Source organism: Coturnix japonica, chromosome 2, assembly GCF_001577835.2.
Source record: "Coturnix japonica isolate 7356 chromosome 2, Coturnix japonica 2.1, whole genome shotgun sequence".
NCBI classification, from domain to species: Eukaryota; Metazoa; Chordata; class Aves; order Galliformes; family Phasianidae; genus Coturnix; species Coturnix japonica.
Window position 1 is genome coordinate 77,578,920 of NC_029517.1, and position 27,125 is coordinate 77,606,044.

The 27,125-nt window shown below is 36.1% G+C and overlaps 1 protein-coding gene across 12 annotated transcripts in view; it reads left to right on the forward strand.

Moving 5' to 3' along the window:
- GOLGA4 (golgin A4) overlaps positions 1-27,125 on the forward strand; it is a 73,857-nt gene that overhangs the window by 28,445 nt on the left and 18,287 nt on the right. For 11 of the 12 annotated variants that reach the window (XM_015854957.2, XM_015854958.2, XM_015854962.2 and 8 more), the window contains 13 exons: positions 2,638-2,703; positions 3,648-3,962; positions 6,673-6,720; positions 7,160-7,216; positions 9,846-9,944; positions 10,454-10,592; positions 11,891-12,078; positions 12,579-12,662; positions 13,439-13,586; positions 19,391-19,569; positions 20,624-20,755; positions 21,780-21,935; positions 22,856-26,961. In XM_015854957.2, the coding sequence (XP_015710443.1) occupies positions 2,638-2,703; positions 3,648-3,962; positions 6,673-6,720; positions 7,160-7,216; positions 9,846-9,944; positions 10,454-10,592; positions 11,891-12,078; positions 12,579-12,662; positions 13,439-13,586; positions 19,391-19,569; positions 20,624-20,755; positions 21,780-21,935; positions 22,856-26,961 (5,717 nt within the window). Of the gene's footprint in view, positions 1-2,637; positions 2,704-3,647; positions 3,963-6,672; positions 6,721-7,159; positions 7,217-9,845; positions 9,945-10,453; positions 10,593-11,890; positions 12,079-12,578; positions 12,663-13,438; positions 13,587-19,390; positions 19,570-20,623; positions 20,756-21,779; positions 21,936-22,855; positions 26,962-27,125 lie in introns of those variants that run through there. The other variant, XM_015854964.2, reaches the window with a different exon arrangement.

Below are 27,125 nucleotides of genomic sequence, written 5' to 3' on the forward strand. Positions count from 1 at the left end.
TCTTAACTGTGTGTCTTCGGGTGATATGTGGTCCAAGAGAATGGGCATCAGAGCAACATGCCTGGAACTGTGGTGGTTTTTTTTTTGTTGTGCATAGAGGAAGCTAGTGTAAGCTCTTTACTAATTGACCTTTGTGGTTTTCCTTACACGAAGAAACACAGTGCAGATAGTCTTGGATGTAGAAATGATTTTTGGAGGGGAAAAAGTATATACAAAACCCTTCTGACTTCCTCTATAATTTACCCAAAATTTTGCAATGCTTGAGGAAGGGAGTAAGAACAGTAGAGTGTTTTTAAATGCAGGCACTTGAACTTTAAATTTTTAGACACGTGAAAATATTTATACCCTTGGGAAATAAATAGTAAGATAAATTTGCATTTCAGAAATAGGGTTGTAAGGACAAACAAATATCAACAGAATTCCCTGAGGGTTCCAGTTAAAACTGAGCTCTGGTACATACATCTTATCATACATCTTAATGACAGAAAGCAAGCATTTTATGAATAATTATAGACATAGCTGTCATTGGATATAGATACAGTTGTTGTATGATGTTGTGGATGATAATGGAGGAAGGATTTCTGTTGGTCTCCATTGAGACTGTCATTGCTCTACAGTTTTTGAGACTCAAAATGCCCACACCCGCTGCTTCCAGTTTCACCAAAACAACTCTTGAGGCTTATGATAGGCTTTTAAGCTCTTCAAAGCCTCTTAAATCTGTATTTATATATAGCAAGCTCTATTCATGCTTACCTTTCACTTTATGGATACTACAAGATGACCCTTTGCCCTAGAGCACACAGAGTTAGGACTGTAGCAGCTAGGTTGGTGTGAGGGTCCAGGTCCTTTATGAAGGATAACCTGTGCATCCTCGTGATTTATTCTGATAGCAAATATAATCCTAAATATAGACTCTACTTCTGTTTACTTAGGCTAAAAGCAAAGATACCAGGACAGTGAAGAGGAAAACTTTAAAAGAGATGGCGTTAGTTTTAGTTTTGAGATGTCATTTTTTTAAAGGATTTAACAGTTAAAAAGGATATATATTTTTAAAATATGTATTTATAAATGTTTTATTAGATTTATTAAATCTAATTACTCATGTGTTTTGAAATGACTTAAATATTACCGAAGTATCCTTGTGAAGCAGGTGTACAAACCCTATGTAGCTTTAGTTCCATTGATGATAGTTGGAATACATGATTTTTGAAATATGTAGTTAGCATGAATTCTTGCTGACTTTTGTCTTTTCTCTCCTGTTTATTGAGTACTAGACCTGGACCTTCTTTACCAAATTAAAGTAGATGCTGTATTATAAATTATAAAGCAGAAAGTAGTTTTTTTTATTTGGATTGTCCTTACTGTCAGCTTTCCAGTTAGAAAATGTGAGAACAGGTAATGTAGCCCAGAATAAAACATGGGAATGCTTTAGTTTTAAAAACCAGCAAGAGCTCTTAATCCACTAAAGCTAAATCCACTGTGATGATGTGGTGCTATTAAACGATGCTGATTTTGCTCAAGCCAGATGGAATGCAATTTCCAAATTCAGACAGACTTCCTATGTGGCTCATTATTGCTCATTTCACCTAGTCGGAGTCTGTGTGGGTGACTGCTAATTTCTTGGGCTTCTTTAGCTGTCTGGATTTCTATCTTCTGTGATATTTTAATACTTCATTGAGTTTGGTCCATATTAAACCATACCGAAGCCCTTTGTTGTTGCTTTTTTCTGATGCATTCCTCTTTTATACTTATGCTTCCATGCATATCTGAACATCTTAGTTAGAAAGTTACGTTGCTCTTAACCCTATTCCTTATATTTTGTTAAGTATTTTTCAGTGCTTCTCTTGGAAAAAAAAAAATAATAATATCCAAGAGTTTCTAACTTGTTCTACTACATCAGGCTGACTAGACTTAAGCACAAGAAAACTCTGAATTTGTCCAGGTTAGGACGCACCTGAGCACAGGTCATAGGAACAGCAGAACAGACAACTGTTTGAAATCTGTAATGAAAATAAAACTATTGTTTTTTGTAGATTTTTGTTCTCCTTATTTGGAAGTGCAGAAAAATGTGTGTGTCCAGTCTTACAGGATGTGTTCTCTAAAAGTCTAGTATTCTTTCTGGGCTTTCTTGGAGTCTTAAACAGAGTATTAACTGTGTATTTATCCAGGTAGCAGGTATATGTGGGTTTTTTTTCCCTCTTTCTATGTTTTCTTATTTAGAGAAGGATAATGCGATTTTAGTGTTCCTCACATCAGCTGTAAACGCCACTGGCCACCAGTTCAATATATGTTTTTTTGTTTATTTTTTTCTGCTATTATTTTGTCTTTTTCTGATGTTCCTTTGATTTGTGTGTAAGCGTTACATAAATAACCGTTATGAATAATTTAATTGGAAATGTTGGCATTTGCAGATGTCTCATACTAATCTGCGTACACGTAGCTGCTTTGTAGTTCTTTATATTGCAGCAATATGTTTGGAGTTTAACAAACTAGCTTGTTTGCATGAACATATCGGAATAAACATTTTAAAGAAAGTACTAGAAACACAGACAAGAAAAAAGCATGGGTGTTAATTGTAGGAACAGTGAAATCTGGTCATTAGTCTCTTCTTCCTAAGAGTTGTTTTTCTTCCTGCAGAATTTACCTAAGCAATTGGTTCCCAGATCAACTGAAAACAATGGAAGTGAGCCAGCATCCCCTCAGGTAATTAAGGGGCTTTTGTTTTGTCTTTCATTGCCATGTTTCTTTTGTATTAATTTAGCCAGTGTGCCCAGTGTGCATCTTCATATTAGAGAAGGGATGAGAAGCACTTCAGCATATTTCTAAGATATTATTAGGACAGAGTTACTTTCTAGCTGAAGGAAAATAACTGATAGACTTAAAAAAAAGTCATCACTAATGATAAGGTGGAGGTCATCCTTTAATATATCTCATCTGAGTACATCTGAGTTGCTGGAGTGGGGTTAGCAGCAATTCCTACTGTGTGCATTCCAGCCTTTTTGTAGGCTATATCATTTGGTAGCACTGTAAAGTCACTGCTCTAGCACCAGCAGTGCATATTTCTATAGCATAGGCTCTGCTGTTTTAAAACCTCACAAGGACTTGTGTTACATAAATCAGTAATTGCATTTTTTGTAAAAATTATATATCTATTTAAAATAAAGTCTCTTCAATATCATGTTAGAGCTGTTGTACAAGGACTTTTACAATTAATTTATTTTCTCAATCGTAGGAAGAGGTCTTTGTATCTTTGAGATAAATACAAACTTCTGTTTAATGCATCAATAAGTGAGTTGCATTTATATATTTTAATTGGAGGTAAAAAGTAAATGCAGCTTTTTGTTTATGTATTCACTTTTTAATGGGTTTGCACAGAAATACATGCTTCCAGGAAAGTAAATTGGAACTGCATTGTATTGAATTTAGTTGTTCTCTGAAACTGCCCACACCTGGTAGTTGCATGGCTGTTTTTTCCACACAGGGAGGTGACTGCTAAGGGAATGGTAGCTTTTTTTGTGTCATCTCTATGGTGCTTTGCTGGGTGACAGTGGTTCCTTGGCCCTACTCAGGTCTTTGTTTCCTCAGCATTAGTGTTTTCTCTGCCTAAAAGCAGTGCAGAAGTAACTTCTTGCTTTGGGTTCTTGCAGCCAAATGATGCTCAGTCTTTCACCCAGCGTCTTCAGCTCCGAGTTCCATCCATGGAGTCATTGTTTCGAAGCCCAGTAAAAGAGTCCCTGTTCCGCTCTTCTTCTAAAGAGTCTCTGGTACGAACATCCTCAAGAGATTCACTGAATCGACTGGATGTGGATGCAACTGGTCCCACCTTTGACCCACCTTCTGACATTGAAAGTGAGACAGAGGAGGTTTCAGGAAATGCAGACAGCCTCAGCAAGGAGCAGCTGTTGCAGCGACTGCGCCGAATGGAGCGCAGCTTGGGCAACTACAGAGGGAAATACACCGAGGTAAGCAATGGCACTGAAGGGAGAGGAAGGAAAAAAGTAAGACTAGAATACCACAGTAGTGGGTCATCATTTTTTCTCTGCAGTTTTTCTCAGCTTGGAACAAATGGATCCTATTATAAATATCATAGACTTTTAATTATTATATTAAGTCTGGCTATGCTTGGCCTAGACAAGTCAGAAGTTTTGCTGGTAGTACAGTGTGGAAATACTTTTCACAGAATCACAGAATAGCTGAGGTACAAAGGGACCTCAGAGTCTGTCTGGTCCAATCCCTGATCAAATAGGGCCACCCAAATCATGTTCAGGTGGCTTTTGGAGTTCTCCTAGGCTAAGTCTCCACAGCCCTTCAGACAGCCTGGGCCAGTGGTCTGTCAGTTGCACAGCACAGAAGTGCTTCCTGGTATTCAGAGGTAACCTTCCAGTATTCTACTTTGTTCCCATTGTTTCTTGTCTGGGAACCACTGTAAAGAGCCTTTCTTTGCTCTCCCTTCAGGTGTTTATGGACATTGATGAGAGCCTCCTCTGCATCAGGCTGAGCAATATCAGCATCTTCTTGTTAAAGAGGTGCTCTGATCCCTTCTTTATCTTGGTGGCAACTCCTCAGGCCCTTTCTAATATCTCCAGGTCTCTCGTTCTGGAAGGCCCCAAACTGGAACAGTTAGTACTTCAATTGTGGCCTCTCGAATCCTGAGTACTGTGGACAAATCACCTCTCTTGACCTGTTGGCAGCACATTGCCTGATGCAGCCAAGACTACAATTAGCCTTCCAAGCACCAAGGGCACACTGCTGACTCACATACAATTTTGTGGCTACCAGGACCCCTATGTCCTTTTCTGCAGAGCTGCTTCCCAGCTGGGCTCTTGGGGTTATTCCTTAGCAGGCGCAGGGTTTTGCATGTCCCCTTGTGGAACTTCATGAGATTCTTGTCATCCAGCCTCTCCAGCTTGTTAAAGTTTCTCCCTTTTCATCTCTTGTTTGTAAATAATTACTTCTTTTTGGGAACAGAGTTGACTGTCACTTTGTCCAAGTGTTTTCCTCACCCAGAAACAGGTCAAGGAGGTTTTTTGGTGAAAGCGTGTACCTAGGCTGGTGTTGAGTATGGTGCTGAGCATGGCCTGTGCTGGTTTGATGGCAGATATACTTTGTACTTCAGAGCAAGTTTCAGAAGCACCTACACTCTGTGCTTCACACCATGTATTTATCAGGGACACTTTGTTTTCAGTCATTGAGTTCTGTTCCCCACAACTTCTATGTATACCACTTCTATGTTTCTTTTATTTTGCCTTGACAGTGGAAAGCAATGATATTAGTAGCATTGCTACTCACTGTCCAAATTGTTTGGAAGACTAAACTTTCTAGGCCTTATTTATTTATTTATTTATTTTAAGTATACATCTTGTATTTAAAAATAAATGTATGTTGTTGTGTTTGTTGTTTTTTTTTAAGTTACTTGTGCTACCCACAAATTAAGAAATTTCTGTGTGGATTTTTGTCTCTCAGTTTGAAAATCCATGCAATCTAAGACATATACGGCAATTATTGTGTCTAACATATATCTTAAAAAGCTGTGTTTAATTAGTTCATTCACTGTTAGCTCCCTTTATTTTTTCATTATCTTCCAGCTAGTATGATAAGGTTGTATTTTCTAAAGGTTTAAGTAAAATAAGTGTTGTTAAAATGAAAACTCTCCAATTTGTAGATTTTGTTTTGTGTTTTTAGTGCAGTCTGTCCAGCAAGTCCTAGTTTTCCCTATCAAAAAGATATTTTGTGCGTATGAGTTTCTCCAGTTCTTTGAATACCATTTAAAGACGTGTTGGAGCTTGGAGGAAATGCATTGGAACATACAGTGAGAATTTTAAGATCTAAAATATTTTCTTATTGAAAGTAGAATGCGGAGTTGGCGTCTCAGTAATATAATTTTTGATTTCTTCTAGGTATGAAGTAAGTGTGACTCAAATTTAATAGTAGCTTTGAATTCTGAGAAGTTCCAGTTTTTAGATTACATTTGGAAGATATTTACTGACTTACAGATTTCTGGGTTTCATGTTTTGCATTGATTTTCCTTAATTTTTCAGTAGTTGGAAAAGAGTGTATTCTGGTTCCAAGTTCCATTATGCTACTTCAGCTTTGGACAGCTTAGGCAATTGCGATCAGATTTTTAATTAAACTAAATTGTGCAGTTACTCATGAAGTCCTTTTGTCAGCTTACAATGAAAAATTTCATTCACTTCCAGTTTTTCTTTGTCTGCTTGGGTTTGTACAAAGCACATGGCATGAGAACATTCACTCTTACACAACCCTTTTTCTCCTGGAGCTGAAAGTGTACTTTATAAGATGAAACCATTTTTATATTCAAACTCTCTGGGATTTGTACCCTTAAAAATGTACATCCCCACAGAAGTAATTCTTCGGGATATAACTTTCTGATGTAGTTTTCGACCACCTATACTTAAGCTTGGGAGTTCTTAGGATTATTTTCAGTGAAGGGAGTACTGTGTGTGAGTCCTGAGTAACCTATTTGCTTTGACACATAGACTTTGAAAAAGGTGAACATTGCATAAGACAATTGTTTTCGTATATTCCTGTCAGAAGAGCTTTCCAAGTGAAGTAAGGAATTTGGAAATGCATATAGTGATACAACTAAGCAAATTATTTTGATATCTGTTAGTGGGTGCATTATCATCATTATTACTGTTTTCTGTATTTTAGCTGGTGTCTGCTTATCAAGTTATCCAGCGAGAGAAGAAGAAGCTACAGGTAAGCATTACTATTCTTCCTCTCGTGTTCGAGTGCTTTTCTAAATCTTGAAATATGTAGTGCAAGTACACATTTGTCCTTTGTTTATATTCATTTATGTGCATTTGTACATGTTTACATATGCTTGTGTATTTTATTTATAAATAAAATAAAGAGAAAACTATCTCTCAGCTTGGTGCCCTTAGAAATCTCAGCTAATACTGGTTTGTGCAGATAGCTGTGAAGCTGTTGTACTTCTGCCTTTTTGACCGCATTAACTGAATTCATGTGATGGATTGCCAACTCACAGTTGGTAGTTTATTGCAATACTTACACATCAAATTTGACTTGAAAGAAAAATAAATATAAACACAGATTTCTTCTGCTGAAATGCAGTTCTATGAGTTTATCTATACTTTGTACCTGCAGTTACATTTAATATTGTTTATTCCTTTTTAAGGGCATCCTGAGTCAAAGTCAGGATAAAGCACTTCGCAGAATTGGAGAACTGAGAGAGGTAAATTCCTTTATTGGTTGAATGTTTGCTTTCCTCCATACATGCAGTGGATCTTTGTCTGTGCTTGGTTCTTGATTTTAAATTCAATTTGGAAAATATTTCCTATTGCACAGCAGGGTTTTTAACTGCTTGCTTTTATTGCCTAACATGAGGCTGTTTCTCTTGTTTATTTCCCATTCAGCAGATTATTGTCACAGTCTAAGGCAGAGCAGTTCGTAGAAACAATTGAATTGCTTTTCTCATGATTGTGAACCTGGTTGAAATGTGTGTGGTTATTGCAGTGTTGTTGGGGCTGGCATTAGATGTGGCTCTGTAACTTCTAGCTTTTTTAGTATTGAGAAACAATTAAACTAGGTAAATACAAATAACAGGTCTTTCCTATAAGGGTTTTCATGGCTGTTGAGTTCAGTGGTTTCTTTTTTGCTGTTGTTTTGATTTACTTACTTCTTGGGGGGGATATAAATAATTCTAGAAATACCCACAGCCATGCAGACAAATTGACTTGTCAGCATTTCTTTCTTTGCTACAAATGTGAGTAATGTATTCCATGTCAAGTGGATAGCTGCGTGCCCCAGTACATTCAGTTTTCCTGCGTATTGATGCTTTATAAAGTTTGAGAGGCTTATATATATCAGACATAACATGTTTTTATTAGGAAAAGGGTTGCATATGTGCATACTGAACTTTTAGCATCTTTTGCCAAAGTTCTTTGACTATAAGAGATGTGATTGTGTGTGTATGTTTAAAAAGAGATATTAAGTACGTATGTGTTTTATCCTTAAAAATCTTACAGATTTAAAGATTCCTAAAACCTAAGACTTAAATTCTTTTCTATTAATTTAAAATCTTCAAAAAACAATTCTTTGGTCTTTTGAAAGCCTGAATATTACAACATGTAGTTAAAACAAAACTTAAAATAACAGTAATTAAAACATACAAATAAAATGGAAAGATTCCACTGTGAATGCTGTAATGTTAATGAATTCATCGTTCATTTATGTAGCCACTTATTTATCAGTATTTAATTAAAAAACTAAACCAAAAGAGCTGTCCTTCATCATACAGTCCATTCTTCCCGTAAGTGTTTTGAATTAAACAAGTTTCTTCTGAGGAGGCGATGTAAGAGCAAATTAAGTTTTCCTTGTTTTAAACTGATGGTGCAAATATGGATGTAAATATTTATTTTACTTTAAGTTTTGCATTAGCTTTTTCCTATTAAAAATAACTCTTCGGCAGTGCTTTGTGTCTGCTCTCAGACAGGGGTCAGAAAGGGTTTTTGAATGCAGAGGTCTGTTGCAGTGCTGGTTTCAGAACATTTTATTGGCATTTTTGCTGTGAAAGGAATTGCCTCTACAGTTCTGAAGCATAGTAATGAGGTGTGATCAGCAGTTCCTGAGAACAAGAGAAAGCATATGGTTCAGAAATGGATGTGGTTTGTTGAAAGTAGAGGGGAACAGCTTTACTTGAACCTTCTTTGCAACTCTGTCCTTTTGGCAGTCGGTGCTCACTGCTGAAGGTCTCATAATTGGTGTTTGCTGATTGTGGAAGCAGGAGACCATAAACGCAAGACTGGGAATTGGGTGAAAGCAAAGCAGGCGCCATTGAGTGCCTTGCATTTTGTCTCATTTGCTTTTTCATCCTTTCTTTATGCTTTCTGTAACACAACTAAGTGTGCATGACAGATCACGTATTTACAGGTGGCACTTGCTTTTACACAAGCAGCACCCTTGCAGAATGATGATTATAGGACTGTTGGCTTTCTAGGGTATATCTTCCTAGTAAAGTTGCATGTGGATTAAGTGAATGAAAAAAATAAAAACATGGATAAAAAGCAATTGGCAGTGCCTGGATGAAATGTGTATGGTTCTGGTTCTCAGTAAGAAGTTGAATGCAAGTTTACGCTTATCTTGCTAACAATAATTATTTAAATAATAATTTAAAAATAGATAAACTTTAAAAGCAATCAGAAACTACCTTGAATAAGCATTTTATAATGTGATGTAGATATTACTTTCTATTTAGGCTACAAGTTTCTAAAGGTGTTCAGCTAAATGAATTCAAGTACCAAGTAAAGCCACTCCTGACGTTTTTTGGCATCCTCTGTCTCATTTGAGACACATTCAAGATTATAAACAAACAGACAAACAAAAGTAACAACAACAAAAAAAACAAACCCAAACCATAGTACTTTCTGTTGTAACAAATTTCATGTGTCACATTGCAATTCCAGTGTATCAAATGAAGCATAAAGGAAGTTTACATTTCTGCTGTTTATGTTGATTTAATCTGGTGCCTAAATGCTGGTTTACCAAAGAGGATTCCTTAGTTCCCAGGAGAAACGTGTGCGTGGAAAACAGGTTTTTAGGAACAGATTTGATTCCCAACACAAACTTGTTTTCTGGAAGAGAGAATCCTTTATAATTTCACGTCTAATCTAATCTCTTATTTTAGTTGCTGGGATTAGAATTAGGTTTTCCTGTTGTTGTTTAGTAAAAGAAATAGATGTTTTATGTTTTTTTTTCACGAAGTTACAGTTGCAGTGAGATACTGTTTCATAATATATATAAGCTTTTTAGATTCATATTTCAGTTTTTGTTTGAAATGTAAACACATTTCTTATGATTCTCAGGAGCTCCAGATGGATCAACAAGCTAAGAAACATCTCCAGGAGGAATTTGATGCTTCCTTAGAAGAAAAGGATCAACTTATTAGTGTTCTGCAAACTCAGGTACAACACCATCCCCAAGAGTTGTTTTTAAAAACTAGTGTTTTCCATATACTTTTTATGAATTTCCTGCATTGAGTGTCCATGTTTTATCATAAGTGCTGCTGTGTTTTAAAATTTGAGAATTTATGATTCTCTAGGAATTAAATAGATACCTTTGGAATACCTTTGGAAAATCTCATTCTTGTTGAATACAGATGTTTGATCTGTACTTAAATACCTTAGCAATGTCTTTGTAATCAAGAACATAACATTAGCAGATATCTGAGCTAAAAATGCTTTTGTAAAATGTATGTTCCTTAATTGATCTTTGTTGATTCTCCACTCCTAATTATACCATTTTTGTTGCTTAGAAACATAATTGTGATTTTAAAAAATGCTAAGAATAACCAGACAGATTTTTACTATCTCTATTTGCTAAAAACAGTTTTCTTAACTTTCTCTTGTTCTTCAAACAAAAACGTTGTCATCTTAGAATCCTTACCTTTTAACTAAAAGAACATTTTGTTTAGGTATCATTGCTGAAGCAGAGGTTACAGAATGGTCAGATAGGCACTGAGTTACCTGATCCAAATAACCAGTCTGAACCACAAGTTCAAAGTCAAACGAAAGAAATCAATTCAGAAAATATGATGGAACCAGGAAGTGATGGTAGGTACTGGGGCTGTTTTAAAAGATCTTGATTTTGGGGGAATAAAGCATGCTTTTATTTACAATGGAGTAAAAGTACTTAAGGCACAATGTGTTTTCTAGAGAAGAGATGGGTTTTTTTGGAAACAGGATGGCACCTATAGGACACAGTAACCATTCAAAGATGCTGAATTTCTATAGGAATTCAAATCTTGTCTGTGTAGCCCTTATAAATAATGTTAATGCCAAGTATTGCTGTTGCCACTAGGGGTTCTTGCTGTCTTCATTTCATATTATTAAAAGATTTTGTTTCCCATAAGCAAGGAACTGTCCCTAGAGTTTAGAAGAGACCAGTTGCCTATACTTTTTGTCGGTGTGTTTTTTCCAGAATAAGTAGAAGTAAAGAATTTTGATACTTGGACTATTGACTGATCTCTTTTAAGGTTTCCTCTATATGGAGATATCTGAGCTATAGAAATCCCAGTATTGTTTAGATTTGGTTATTGATTGTGGGATAATATATTGCTGGCATATCATGAAAGTGTCAATCATGACTTCGTAACTGTTAGGCTTCAGATAGAGATGAAGATGCATCTTGAAATTATCTTCATTCAGGATTTGCCGTGATTTTTCTGTGTAAATAACATGTGGTGTTAGAGCAAAGATTTTCTTGCCCAGTGTCATGCCCTTCCTAAGAATATGCTGCTTAGGAAGTAACATACATACTTAGTCCCCAGGAATCAGAGTTCAGGATGGTTCCTGTGTTCAAATCTCCTTCAGAATTGTATTGTGTAAGACCCAGTGGTCATGAAATGAATGGCTGAGAACGTGTCTGATCCTATTTTCAGAGCACCAGGACAGAACATAAGATATTATCCATATGCTAGAGAAGATAGTAGCTTTTCTAGCTATGAGAAGCTATTTCTATGGAGAATAGCATAGCTTAGAAAGATACTGAACTTGGCCTTTTTCCTGCCTAATGCAATATTGCCAACCTTGCTATACTAGAATTGATGTCATACAAAACACTGTGAAAATAAGGCCTGTTTGCTTGGCACTTTAGAGATATGATTTGCTTTACATATTGGGATTTGCAGATTAATTTGGAGTGAAAGAATTCTTTTGCCATCTTGTGTATGTGCATGCATGATTTCTAGCTGGACCTGGAATGCATGTAGAGTTGTCAGTTGGAAATTTTGCAAACTTCGCACAACTTTCTTTATTTAAAGATCTGTGAGTCACCCTCCCTGTGAATTATGTAAGTAGATCTGCATTTTGGAAAAACTGTGCACGTGGTAATGTTGGTATATTGTCTGTAGAGGGTAATGAAGATTCTGTTAAAACACTGGAAACTCTTCATCAGAGGGTGAAGCGCCAAGAGAACTTGCTGCAACGCTGCAAGGAGATGATTCGGTCACACAAGGAGCGCTGTGCCCAGCTAACCAACGAGAAAGAGGCACTGCAGGAACAGTTGGAAGAGAGACTTCAGGAGCTAGAGAAAATGAAGGTAAAATGATCTTGACTTTATGGGTAGCTACAAAAATGATGCAAGAATTTCAGTACTTGCAGAATTTATTCATAGGGCACAAACAGATAAAATTCTGCGTTGCTAAGATCATGTTGTAAGCCGTGATGTGGGTAGGGGAGCAGATGCCTTAGATATATTTCTTGCCTGTTTTACCATTAGTTCTCTCTCATCCACAAGAGATCCCGTGCCTTCGGATACCTGGATTGTTAGGAAAGCTATGAAGCAGCCTAAGACTGGAAGATTTAGGAGTAATTCTAAGGCTGCCTGCTTTCATTTCCTCTGCTTCACCTCCAAGGCATAATGCAGGGCCACACTGCTAGCCTGTGTAACATTTTTGATGTAATAACAGTTTTGGTCATGTACCAGTCTAGAAATCATTCTTCTAAAAGCCAAACCTCAAGTGCTTACCAGAAGGTATTTTCATGCGCATGGCAGCATTTAAAGCTTTTGCTGATGGACTCTCTTTATTTTCATTTTAGGACCTTCACATGGGTGAGAAGACAAAACTGATTACACAGCTGCGTGATGCAAAAAATTTGATTGAGCAACTAGAACAGGACAAGGTAAATAAGGAAGAATTTTTATATAAACAGCAGTTTTGGAAGAAGAGTTCTTAAACTTGAAATATCTGACTTAGTGGTGTTTAAAGCTGTTCTTAGTCATCTAGTTTGATTTGCCTTGCCTCCAGTTTTAACAAGTAAACCATTTAAGCTAGCTGAGAATTTTATTATATAGATACTTTTAAATATTTGTCTCTTAGATAATACTGCAAGAGCATGTTATGCAAAGACATAATGATAAGTGAGTGGACTCCGATGGTTACACACCTCAGTGCAAGATTTAAAACATCTAACAAGGATGAGATGCTAGATAAAGGAGTTAAACACCCGATGAAGTATCTGTAGTTTCATAGGAATATGGAGAGTTTCTCCAGATTTATTTTTTTTTTAACTGTGATTACTTGGAATAACTTTTGATGGTGGTGTAACAAGCAGCATGACTAATGTTCATCGTCATCCATGCTTGTTCTTTAAGGAGAATCAGAATACATATTACAAAGAAAAATGTCTGTCCCAAGAAAATAAATTTTACTGATGGTTCTTGTTTCCTGGAGGAGCACTTTTAACCACTAGATAATTTTTGGCTCTTCAGAATAATTCCTCTTCTGATCTTTTTATTATTTTCTGTTTTCTGACATAGAAAAAAAATACCATGATTTCTGATATTGTAGTAATGGATTAAAGGTTATTTCTAACAGGGAGTGTATCCTAGCTTGAAATTGTTTTCAATACGCATTTTACTTGTCCATTAGTTTTTATCACAAGGACCTTTTCCGTAGGGTATGGTAATTGCAGAGACAAAGCGGCAAATGCATGAAACATTGGAAATGAAAGAGGAAGAGGTAGCTCAGCTGCGTGCTCGGATCAAGCAGATAACTACACAAGGCGAGGAATTAAAAGAGCTGAAAGAGAAGTCTGAAAGAGCTGGTAAGAAACTGAAGTTTATTAGCTTTCACATTCACAGTGTTCGGCTGTCACCCCGGCAGACGTCATTAGTAACTTCACTTCTAGTCATGGGTTATTAACTGTTTTGTGTGATACTCTCCTATTATTTCAACTTGAACAAGGAAGGAAGCTGCAAAAGCAGCTTTACCTTCTTTGTATTAAAAAGCAAGATTGACGTAGTTTTGTATTGGTGTAATTTCAGGAGAGAAACTTTGGAAAGATTTAAGTTGTCATTCTAACACCATCTATATTTGCTATAAAAAATATAGCAATTAACACATAAGAACTTGGGAAGAATTAAAAACAGGAGGATGTGATACAATCATAACTAACATTTTCTTTCAACAGCTGTAGCAGAAGCATTTCAGGTCTTTTTCCCACTAAAATATTAGTGATGATCCTGGTGTTTCAGGGCTTTGTAACCTAATACTTGTACAATTATTACCAACCAAAGTTTGCTGTTGTTGAAAATTTGATAGCATTAAGTTTTTGTGTTCTTTCAGTCAGTCTACCCTTCATGCACTGTATCTATCAAAATTCACAGAGAAATGTTTAGATTGTTCTCATAGGCATTTAGAGGGAGTAGTTTACAGTCGTGGCAGGAGCTATGATGTGATTAGTTGTACAGAGCATACAGTATGGTGTTTTTCTCTCTGTAAGTACTGAGAAGTTCAAACCATACACCTTGTAGCAGTTTTATTTTAAATCTATGTAAGTTTAGATCAGAACTTTCCATTTTTAAATATGAGTTTGCAATACAGAAGAGTAGGTTCAGCTTCCAAAACCAGCAAAGGAAACATCAAAATGACAAAGCAACGAGTGGTCAGATAGAAGACGTCTGACCAACCTGTGAAAATAATGAATATTTTGATTAGTTGCCCTCCTTCCCTATCCTTTCATGAGAATTTTTAGCTGTAAAATCCATGTTTTAGAAATCACTGACTCCTTTGCTGAAGTTGGATTTTGTACATTTCTTTGAGACCAGCAAGCTTAGGGTTTTATGGTTTTTTTTGTTGCTTTTTTTTTTTTTTAAACAAAATATGATTATCAATAATATTTTAACATCCCACAGATATGAAGTTACTGCTGACTTTATCTAAAACATAAAAACAAAACACTTGTTCTAAAACAAGTGGTAGAAACCTTTAATGAGGAACTGATGTCTGCACGCTCCTGTTTGTAATGTAATGCCCTCATATCTGCGTAGCTGGAATGAGTTAAGGATGACCTGTCTTCATGGAAAAATTAACTACTGTAGTGACAGGGAATTTAACTTATGAATTATGTATTGTGCACATTGCACTTAACAAAGAGGAGATTTGTGTGTTGTGTGTTCTTTTTTATTTTTAAGTGCTTACAGTAATGTTTATGGTGTGAAAGTGTCCATTTTAACTTAGAGTGCTTATTTTTGTACTCTCGTAAGTATGCATATGCAGATGTTGGAACCTCTGGAAGATGACTTAGTACAGTGAAGTTTATTAGGTTTTCCTATGCATTCCAAAGAAGTTGTGACATGCAACTGACGTGGAGCTTAGTGCAGTCAAAATCATTGTTCCGGCATTTGAAAAAGCAGCGTGAATATTGGGAAAGCTTGAAATTGGTTTTGTCACAGCCTTTGATTTTGTGAACTTGACAGCTTTATGTATTTGAGGTCTGCAGTTAGGTTTCTTGGCTAGTTTAAGTGAGATTACTTTTCATTGTAGACATGTTAATTTTCTGTATTGTGATTCAGTGAAGATTTACTTTGTGCAATATTGTACTCTCAGAAGTGTTAAATTTCATCTACATTATGACAAATGAAATAAGCGGTGATACATTTGTACTTGGCATTAACTTCAGCCTACAGTGTAGGACTAGAAAAAAAAATGGATGTATTTTGTGGCTACTTCGTATTTTAAATTCTGTCAGTGTCACGTATCTGGCTTTTTCATTGTAATTAAGTGACAGTGCTGAAAAGCACCAGTATTTGATTTAATATAAGGAAAAATAGTGAGAGTTTAATGTTAATGCATTTTTGTGTACTGAAAGATGCATATCCTTATTCTGTGTGTGTTGTATGAACTGAGTGTCCCCACTTAATGTTGCAGTTCAGTTTTTTAATAGTTAGAAGTACGCTGTATTGAAATCTCACAGAGCATCTTGTTTTTGTGCATCCACACATGCCAATAAGTGAATCATGGTGCCTTTCCCAAGCCTTGTATGAACAGGACTGGGGTAAGGGCTTTCTTTTCTTACATCAAACATTGGGTGCTTGGTCTGGGCTCTAAAAGTAAATTCTGTGCTTCTCAGGCAATGGCAGTTCATTAACTGGAAGCAACTGCAAATGTTATTGAATGCTTTTCAAATTATGTAGATTATTTGTATTTTCATTTAACAATAATTTTGTTAGAATTTGTAAATTTATTGCTAAGCTGAAATTTGTTATTCCTCAATTCTTGTCATAAGTCATCTTTGACTTCTCAGAATGCAGTTAATTGATGGGTTTATGTTTTGTGAAGTAAAGTAAGTAAACAAACAGTCTTTAGAAAGTGAATTCCTATTTCTTTACTTTGCTGCTTTCTGCAGATGATGTTTCCTTTTCAAGATTAATTAGTTTATACTCTGCACCTTTCTATGGAGAACAAATAAGCCTCGACTCTGTGTTGAGAATCCTGCATAGCTGCCTAAACTTACTATGGGAAATTAATTCAACCTTTTATTTCTCAAGTAGTTTTTTGACAAGATGCCTGCTCTCAGCCTTCAGTAAGAAAATGTAAACATCTTTTACCTTATCTGTTTTGTGCCTTGTGCACAATTTCCAGCAGTAGATGGCACTACAGCTGAAGGTAATATATGTTTGCAGTATTGACGAGAGTAGTCAAGAAGCCTTAACAGTACTAACTTGTGTTACACAGGGTGCCAGAGGCAAGGAAGGGAGAACTGGAACTGGTACTTAGGAGTAATGTTTGTAAAGCAGTTAACTTTCTGGTGCATGTCTTATTAGAATCAGTTTTGTAACCTGTTGCTTCTTAGACTGTGCTCAGGCTCTGTTTAATATTTTGAACAGGAAGGCTACCTGTTGGTCTGCTTTCGTCACATGAATGAGTTCTTGCAAGACTTGTCTGAGGCTTTGTTGATGTGTTTGTTAGCAGTTCTGTTTTGCCAGTGAGCCTTTATGAGACCGATACCTTAGACAGAAGGATCTTTTCTCAGCATACTGGTTCAGAAGAGCACTGGCAGTGTCCTTACTTTACTCTTAGGACTCAGGATAGATGTGCTTGGATAAAAACACAGGCTTCTTATTCTGAGCTTTTATCCACAATAGTATTAAAAGCTTCAATAGATTAGAAAAATATTATTAATAATAGTAATTTAGACTGTGTTCTCTCTCTCCCCGGTGTTAGCCTTCTACTTTTGAAATTTTCTTGTGTTATGCTACACTAGAATTAACTACTCTGATTTAAAACATTCTGTTTTGCTGAAGTGCTAAAAGTGCCTGAGATGCATATAATTTAACTTTTACAGGTCCATGTGTGTTTGTGAAGTGTTGCTTTTTTGTGCTTTCATACCCCCTTGACATTTCATCCAGCAGCTCTGCCTAGTGTTTGCATTAGCATCCTGCTTGCAATTATGGCAGTGCAGCTGTCATCCTGCATGTTGCTCAGCTTTCACTTATCAGCAGTCAGTCTTAGTGCAAATTTGATTCTTCTGTTCAGTGACTTTGTGTGTGGTGGCAAATGCATTAAATTTTCTTTCTTGGAAGGAAGAGATTTCTTAAATGCAATAAAGATTCTCTTACTCATAGCAAAAACCAGAAAGATGCAGGTTTTCTTTTCCAAATTGTGTTTGGTAAAAGTTTAGGCTGTCTTGGCTGTGTGCTTTGGCTAGGGCTAAGGGAAGAGGAGAGCAGTAGCTACTACTCTCCAGCTGTGGTGGTGCAGCCTGCATTCATGGTTTGGGGTGCAGGGGGAAGGAGTGGAGTCCTCCAGGCCCTGGGTGGCAAATGCCTCAGTGGGGATGATGAAGAACATGCTTAGAAAATGAGTGGCTGCCTCATAAGGAGCTGTAGGCCTTGTGCATGCTGGCATTATGCTTTACACTGTTTTGATCTTTGATGTAATCTCTTAGATTTCTTGAAGTACTTTGTAAGGAGGTGTTGAAGTAGAACGAGGAACGAAAAACTGGGTATGATTACATGGTTTGGTATTGTCATGGTCAATAGCAGACCTTTTAACATCCTAAAACATAATTGTTGCTGTCAACAGTCAGAGAAAAGCTTCCTTGCAGAACGGTTGGGAAAGGTCAGAAATTGGATGAATGCAATTTTATGGACTTAAGTAACTTGAAAATGTATTTGTGGTGTTGGCTCAAAAAGCACAGTGTGTTTGAAAACATTTTTCAAATGTTATCAGAAGATTTTGAATAGAAATTATAATTTGCTTCTCAAATTCATACCTGAATATTTTAAAATATGGTTAACTGTTTATATTTGTTTCACAAAAAAGGATTACAGTAACTGTTGTGAATGCTTACTAAGCAATAGTAGGTATATCAAAGAAACCAGGGATGTATGGTTTTCGGGTTTAGAATTAAGTGGAAGAAAGGTGAGCATACTAAGTAACATCTTAAAAAGTGATTTTATGTCTGTTCCCAGACTAATATCCAACTGGTCCAATTTTTTTCTGTGCTCTGTTAAATTACAAATGTGATACTGGTACTGTGACCACAAACTTAACAAAGGTATTTTGCCTAAGATAGTTTATGCAGAGTGTGTACCATATACTGTGCTGTCTTGAGACTGAATTTTCCTTTGACGTGCAGCAGAGGCTTCTCATGCCCTTTTCAGGAAAAGGGACTTCCCTGATAGTGATTATTTGTGTAATCTATGGAGATTCTATCGTCAGTTTCAGTGAGGTGTTTGGATACTGGTATTGAAAAATCATAACAAAACAGCTCCCATTCAAGAACTGATTTGCTTTCTTTCTATATTTAAGTAATTACCTCAGTAGTGAATGAAATAAGCTAGAATATTTGTTATCATAAGAAGCAGCTACGAGATTATTGCTTCTGATATGTGAATTAAGATGTGTTTTAGCAGACTTATGTCTGTCATTACTTCTGCTTGTGTTCTTTGAAACATGTTACAAATATTTAAGTTCTTTTCAGAACAAATGCTTATATTTTTTCCATAGATTTTTCCTTCCAAAGTTTGTAGAAGCACAAGGCAATCTTCACGAACCCTTTAAATTGTGTTCATAGCTGTTTATATTGGGTGTAGGCAGTGGATGAAATTAGCAAAACCAATCTCTACACAATGTTAAAGAGAAGGTTATCAAGGTTATGCTGTGGGGAAGAAACAATTCTTCATTAAATAAAGTACAGTGGTATTGAACTTGATTATTCTGTTCAGGAAGAGTTCTTTCATGATTTAATAAAACGTGACAAAATTATTTAGTGCTTCTAGTCAGAAAAAGAGCCCTATTTTACTTATATGGCTTGTATGCCTTATAATGATTTTAAGGGAAGAAAAAGAAGCTATTGAAATCCAAAAGCGACCAAGGCATTCACAGATATTTCTCAGTTTTTTAGATAATTAACTCATGAGAATTCTTGATGGATTCCTAAGCTCACTAACATTTCTCTTCTCTTCTCTTCTCTTCTCTTCTCTTCTCTTCTCTTCTCTTCTCTTCTCTTCTCTTCTCTTCTCTTCTCTTCTCTTCTCTTCTCTTCTCTTCTCTTCTCTTCTCTTCTCTTCTCTTCTCTTCTCTTCTCTTCTCTTCTCTTCTCTTCTCTTCTCATCTTTACAGCTTTTGAAGAGCTTGAGAGGGCTTTGAGTGTGGCCCAAAGAACAGAAGAAGCCCGGAAAAAATTACAGGCAGAAATGGATGAAAAAATCAAAGCTGTAGAAAAGGCAAGTGAGGAAGAGAGGGTAAACCTTCAGCAAGAGTTGACCAGAGTGAAGCAAGAGGTGGTTGAGATTATGAAGGTAAAAACTGAAACATAACTTTATTGTTTTTTTAACCTAATCATTAAATTACAAAGAAGTTGTAGTTGTAAAATGTGTTTAATATATCAGAGCATTATTATAAAATTCTACTTGTTTAAAACATTGTAGAAAAATTAATCTCTGAAATTAAAGATTTACTTAACACTTGCATATGAATTTTCTATTTCACTTTATATCTTTTCACTAACAGTTTAAAATCAGGATGTTACTCATTATAAAATGAACTGTATTTCTTTTAGTTTCAGTGTTCAATACAAGCATTTACTAGAGGTACATCTGAGACTTTGAAGAGAGATGATAAGGATATATTTCAGTATTTACTAAAGATGAAGAAATTAATGTCAGTGAACTCACGCTCATCTCCACTAGGATTCTGAGTTCTAATGCTGAGTACTTCCAGTAATTACCCTAGTCCAGTACATGCAAAAGTCTTAAGAACTTGTTGCCAGCTGTTAATCACTAGTTAAGAATAGCTAAAATCTGCTTGATCAAAGCAAGTTTTATTCAGCTAGTATGAAGTGCATACTGCACATGTCTTGCTAAGCTGTAGATTGATGTTCTTGTCTTGACATTTGTTGTGTTACTAATTTTTCACTGATGCTTTGAGAGAATGATTTATTTACATAATGTTATTTGTAGGTAAAGCGTATATATAAGCTGGGTCAGTAGGTCAGATGATGGTTTTCTTCTGACTTATGAAGTAATGGGAATAGAGGGAAAGTCACAGACAGAAGTTTCTGTTCCAATTTGTTATTATATCTGAACTAAAATTGAAAACACTAAGTTCACCTTTGTAGAAGAGTCTTTTGAAAATGTGATGTTTCTTTTACAAGAATGTGGAAGACTTTTAAGTTTGAAAATAACATCTCTAGGACTTATTACTAGTAAGTGTCTCAAGTAATTGTTACTAAAAGGAAGCAAATACTTTTGGTTTCCTTTCTCTGCACTGTTTTTCTTATTGGGAAATAATACAAAGTGTTTCATTATTTAATGTTTTGAAATTAATTTTATTTTTGTGACATTTGATTTACAGAAGTCTTCAGAAGGTCGTGTTGCTGAACTGGAAAAATTACATAAAAAAGAAATGGCTACCAAAGATCAGGAGCTAAATGAGAGATTGCAGGCCCAAGAAAGAGAGTTCCAGGAGAAGATGAAGGCAGCTCTTGTAAGCATTCCTAAAATGTGTAGAAAGACATTTCTCTAAGTGTGAGGTGGGTACTAGAAGTCTTAAATCTGACCCATTCCACAATGGGAGTCCCTTAGCACTCAGATATGAGTGCCCTCCAAAAGTCAAGGAGCTCAGAGACATCAGAGCATGAAAGATAAACAGCTACAATGATCCAGGCTGAGTTAATGATAATGAATCACTGTTGGTAATCACTGACAGCTGTATGTTCTGTGAAAAATTATTACTATTTTTTTTTCTGTAACTCTTTGTTAGACTTGTTTTTTTAATTTCTACCTCTGGATTATTGGAGATTGACCACAGCAACTAGACAAAAAGAGGTACAGAGAATGAAGTTGTTAAATGAAAGGCATTGCAATTCATTATGTCCGGTTGTGTTACGTTGTCAGAGTTACACATTTACAGTGGTTGATCTCTGGCAGGAAAAATCCTTGTGGGTCTTTGCTGTTTTCTGTAATCTATAATCCACTTCAGCTCATTGTGCAGTTTCACTTAATAACTAGGTATTCTTTTGTGCTCTTCTTTGATGGCTGGTGACTAGAACAGAGGGTGTTGACTGTTCCTTCCATTTGTTTTTAAAGTTACATTTTTAATTATAGGAAATAGATATAAAAATCATCCAGCAGAATCAAGTGGGGATAGATGTTTGGATGTTTGTTCCCTAGAGATGTTAATTGCAATTAATAATGGTGAACAAACAAAAATGAAATGCCTGAGTTGAATTGTTTGTCGTGCATTTAATTAAAAAAAAAAAACAAAAAAAACCTCAACAAAACAAAAAGAGTAAAGGGAGTGGTAGGCAAATTGTTGCCAAGTAAAGAAAATGGAAGTGATCTAAAATAATTCTGTTTTCACAGGAATGCACATCATGTGTTTGTACACAGAGGAAATAGATTTGATTATGATATGATTCCTACTAACTCATTTGTAAATTTCCTATTAATGCTGTTTTTGAAGGTGTGGGCCATCTTAATAGTGTATTGTCTTACTCATTTCGGTACAGGAGAAAAATCAGAGCGAGTGTTTAAAAACTCTTCAAGAGCAAAAGCAACAGGAGTCCCTAGCCTTAGAAGAACTAGAGCTGCAGAAGAAAGCAATACAGTCAGAATGTGACAAAAAACTTGAGGAGATGAATCAGGAAGTAGAGACTTTTAGAACTGTAAGTAAATTTAACTTTTCTGTAAACATTTTCTAAGAATACCTTATAGTATGTTTTTAGCTTTGATAAGTTTACAAATAATGTAGATGTTATGTGATCAGGTTTGGTTTAATTACACAGTGTTCTAGTAGTGACCAAAATGTTGTGTATTGCCATAGTAAGCTACATCTTGTACTTTTTTTTTACGAGATTGGATTTCAAAATAGAGCAATCCATTCACTTTGTATCGTGGTGTAGTATATAAATTTGTATCCATCAACATAGGTTTTATGTGCGTGGTACAGGAGAACAGTGCTTTCATCAGTGTAATTTATGGGTACTGCTACCATACAAACGCTAACAAAGATTCTTATGTTTGTTCAATTTTTTGAAGTGTCTTTTGCTTTTTATCACAGGAGAGATTGTATTTTCTGCTAAAGCAAGTTTGCATGTTATTCCACCATTCCCAAACTTAAAGTTGCAATTTTTTCCTATGGAGGAGATTCAGCTTTACAGCAGCAATTGTATAAGAGGTGAAATTAAGATAAAACTAGTACGTAGGTATAAAGCCCAATAGCCCTTTTAGACTCAAAAAACCTTTAATCCTGTTAGTTCTTAAAGAAACAAAGAACATTGCTCTTTTATACATTGCATGAATTAATTTGTTTGAATTATTTATTTCCAAGTTTTTGTTTTATCTGTTTTCACTGCAGTGGAATAGAACTTCTTTTTTCCATTAGCTGACTCACTTAACTTAATGGAAACAGGGTTAATAATTAGAGGCTTATGTAAAAATGAGTTCATTATAAATAATGGAAAAAAAATAACCTGAAACTGTTTTCCTACATGATCCTGTTGTTGGTTGTTGGTTTTTTTTCCAAATTGATCAGTTTGTTACATTTGAAATATTCATATTCTTTTAAAACTGTGTTTTCTTGCAGAGAATTCTTGAATTGGAGAGCTCTCTTGCAAATTGCTCACAAGATGACAGAAAGCGTTCAGAGGAATTAAACACTTTGATGGAATCTGAAAAAAAGCAGCATAGCAAGGAAGTGAGTGATATAGTTGAAAAACACAAGGAGGAACTGGATAACGTGAAGCAGCAGCAGGAAAAACTTTGGACAGAAAAACTTCAGATTTTACAGCAGCAACATGTAATTGAAATAGAAAAAATGAGAGAGAAGCAAGAACAAGAGATAGATACGATACTGAAAGAGAAAGAAACAGTTTTCCGTACACATATAGAAGAGATGAATGAAAAAACATTAGAAAAACTTGATGTGAAACAAACAGAATTGGAAACACTGTCATCTGAGCTATCTGAAGCACTAAAAGTACGTCAAGATTTAGAACAAGAGCTCTCAGAATTGAAAAGCAAAGTAGGTGAAGCAAAGCAAGAATTTGAAGGAAAGTTGGAAGCAGAGAGAAATCGGCACAAAGAAGAGGTTGAAATTATGTTAAAAGAGCATGAGATGTCTATTCAAGGAGTCGAGAAGGTACTGAAGGAGGAACTAAACCAAATGAAGCAATCATTGGAGGAGAAGGAGAGACTGCTGGAGGAAATAAAAGCACGTGAGCAAGAACTAAAGGAATCTGCACAAAGATCTGAAGCTGAACTTGTCCAGGTGTCTGCAAGGCTAACAGAGGCTTCCCTATCTCAGCAAAATACTTCTAATGAGCAGGTAAAACAATATGAAGAGGAATTAGCAAATCTCCAGCAAAAGCTGAAGGAATTGAAAGGAGAAAAATTGCAACTTAATGAGCAGTTAGTAAATACTGAATCCCAGCTGAATGAAGTAAAGAGTGAGTTAGAATTATACATCTCTCAGGTACAGGACCTGAAGCAACATTTGCAGGAGCAAAGCGATGAAAATTCCCAGAAAGTAACGTCTCTAACACAACAGTATGAATGTAAACTGAAGGATCTGCAAGAAGAGGCTGATAAGGCAAAGCAAAGTCTAACTGAGAGGGAAAATGACATCGAACATGTGAAAAAGGTACAGAATGAACAAATGGAAGAGCTGAAACAGAAACTGTTGGCCACGGAGGAGAGAATTAGTACTTTACAAGGAGACTATGAAAATAAGCTAAAACGTCAGGAAAACAAACTGGAGAAAATGAAGCAGAAATCAAAAGATATGCAGGAAACCTTCAAAAAGAAACTTGCTGAGCAAGAATCTAAGCTAAAGAAAGAGCTTGAAAATAAGCAATTGGAGTTCAGTCAGAAAGAGAGTGAATTCAATGCTAAAATGTTGGAAATGGCACATGCCAGCTCAGCCGGAATCAATGACGCTGTGTCAAAACTGGAGTCTAATCAGAAGGAGCAACTGGAGAGTCTTGCTGAGGCTCACAAGAGGGAGCTGGAAGAAATTAGCCGAAGTTGGGAAAAGAAACTCAATCAGCAGGCTGAAGAGCTCCAGGAAAAACATGAAATGGAAATGCAAGAGAAAGAGCAGGAACTTGGAGATCTAAAAGAGAAACTTGCCACCTTCAGTGCTGAGATGAGTGCTCTGTCAAATAATGAAAGTGGCTTGAAAGCACAGCTCCAAAAGCTGGAGGGTGATCTTAGTCAGTCCCTGAAAGAGAAATCAGGACTTCAGGAACAGATCAGTAGGCAGAAAGCAATTGAAGAGAAGGACAAAGCCAGAATTACTGAGCTGGCTGATAAGCTGAAAACCCTGGAGGAGAGACTCCAAACTGTGCAGTCTTCTCACAATAAGGACTGTGAAAATTATGAGAAAAAAATTGAGGCTTTTCAGCTGCAAGAAACTGAGGTTAAGGAGCTTGTAGCACAATTAAATGCTTATTGGAAGAGCGCTGAAGACCTATTGCAAACAAAAAGCAATGAATTAATTGAAAAATGTAATGAAAAAATTGGCATAGTAACATGCAAAATTGCAGATTGTGAGCGCCAAACTACAAAAGTTAAAGAAGCAGTAATTGTTAAAGTGAATAAGTCAGTGCAACAGCTGCAAGAAAAGGACAATGTAATTAAGTCCATGAGGGCTGATATTGAAGGACTTGTAACAGAAAAGGAACAACTGCAAAAAGAAGGAGGGCATCAGAAGCAAGCAGCAACAGAAAAAGAAACTTGCATAACACAGCTCAAGAAAGAGTTATCAGAAAATATCAATGCTGTCACCTCAATGAGGGAGGAACTCCGGGAAAAAGAATCAGAGATCTCAACTCTCAACAAAACAATAAATGAGCTTAACATTAGACTTGAAAGCATGGTAAGCATAACAGAGAAAGAAGCAGCCATCTCTCTATTAAGCACACAACATCAAGAGGAGCGGTTGCAGTTGTTAAACCAGGTTCAGGAGTTATCATCCAGTGTTGAGTTGCTGAAACAAGAAAAAGCATCAGCTCTTGAGCAGGTAGATCTCTGTACAGCCAAGCTGTCAGAGTGGAAGTCAAAAGCACAAACGAAGTTTACACAAAATCATGAAACTATTAAAGATTTGCAGAGCAAACTTGAGGTAAGCAATATGCAAGCCACTAAAAAAGATGAAGAGCTAAAGAAGCTGAAGGAGGAGCTGGCTCAGCAAGGCAAGGATCTTGATAGTTTAAAAAGTGCACTGGAAGAAAAGGAAAATAGGATAGAAAAACAAGAAACTGAGTTAACTGCAGAGTTGAAAATCCAAGCAGCAAGAGTTGCTGAACTGGAAGAACGCATTGCACTGAAAACTTCAGAAAATGATTCCTTGATGGAGGAACTTAAAAGGTATAATGAGCAAAAAGACGTGGAGCAAAAAAAGGTAGCTTTGCAACTCCAGCAGGCAGAGAAGGTTGCTTTTGAAAAAGACAATAGATTTAAGGAGGCTGAAGAAAGAGTGCTCAATCTTGAAAAGGAAATAAGTTCTCTGAAAGCTGAATGTGAAGCAAAAGAGAGAGAATTTGATCAAATGAAATCAGCAATACTTAAAAGCAAAGAGGAGGAACTGAGAGAGTTAGAAGAGAGACTGAATGCAGAGAATAGCACTAAGTTGGCAGATCTGAAAAAGAAGGCAGAGCAAAAAATTGGTTCAATTAAAAGGCAATTGACGTCTCAGATGGAAGAAAAGGAACAGCAATTAAAACAAGATAGGGAGAATCAGGTAAGACTTTTGGAACAAGAAGTGCAGGAAAGAGAGGCCAAAATTGAATCCCTAGAAGAAAAGGTGAAGTCAACAAGAGATTCCACAGAATTAGAGAGAGAAATGCTGCAAAAAATAGAGAGTGCTAAAGCTGCTATAGAGCAAGAAAAAAATGAAATACTTAACAGTGTCCAACAGTCATATGAAGAGAAAATTAACAAGCTACAGAAGGTCTTGATAGAAAAAAGTGAGTTGTTGCAGAAGTATGAAAGTGAACAACCTGAAGGTATAGACTCTCTTCTAGAACTGCAAAACAAACAGGAAGAACTCCTTAAAAAATTGGAATGTGCTGAGAAGAGACAGAGAGAGGAGCAGACTGTGACTGAAAATCTCAGGAAGGAGCTTGAAGAGCAGGCTAAAAAATATTCTTTGCTAGTGGATGAGCATGCTCAGTGTGGTGATGATTTAGCAAGTAGTAGGGAAGAACTGAAAGCTAAAGATCAAAAAAATTTGGATATGGAGAATATAATTGGAGATTTCCAGAAAAAAATGCAGGAAAAAGATGCAGTCAGTCACTCTTTAGAACAGAAGGTGAGAGAATTGGAAGATAATCTAAATAAAGTAAATGAAGTGCATAGGATAGAGATGGAAGACAGCAGCTTGAAATATGAAGAAAACCTAAAGAGTTTACAGCAACAGCTGGAAGAAAGAAATGACCGCTTAAAAGCTTTTGAAGAAAATGCTGAAGAAAAGAATAAATCTGGTTTGGAGCTGCAGAAGTTACTGGATGATATGCAAAACCAGCAGAAGGACTTGCAAGCTAAACTGGAGGAGACTGAAAGGGAGAAACAGAAACTACGTAAAGATGTAAATAGTCTTCAAAAGGACCTGCGTACTCTGCGAAAAGAACATCAGCAGGAGCTTGACATAGTTAAGAAGGAGTCCTTAGAAGAAATGGAGCAGAAAATCAGGTCAGTTCCTCATTCCTGGTCTGGTTAACATCTTTATTTTTAACCACTTATACCTTAAGAAGACTTCTTTATAGCCTGATTTTTAACAGTGAAATGATGACTGGTATTTTTCTGTTTTTGTTTGTTTGTTTCTAGATAGACTTAAACAGAAAGCAAGGAACAAC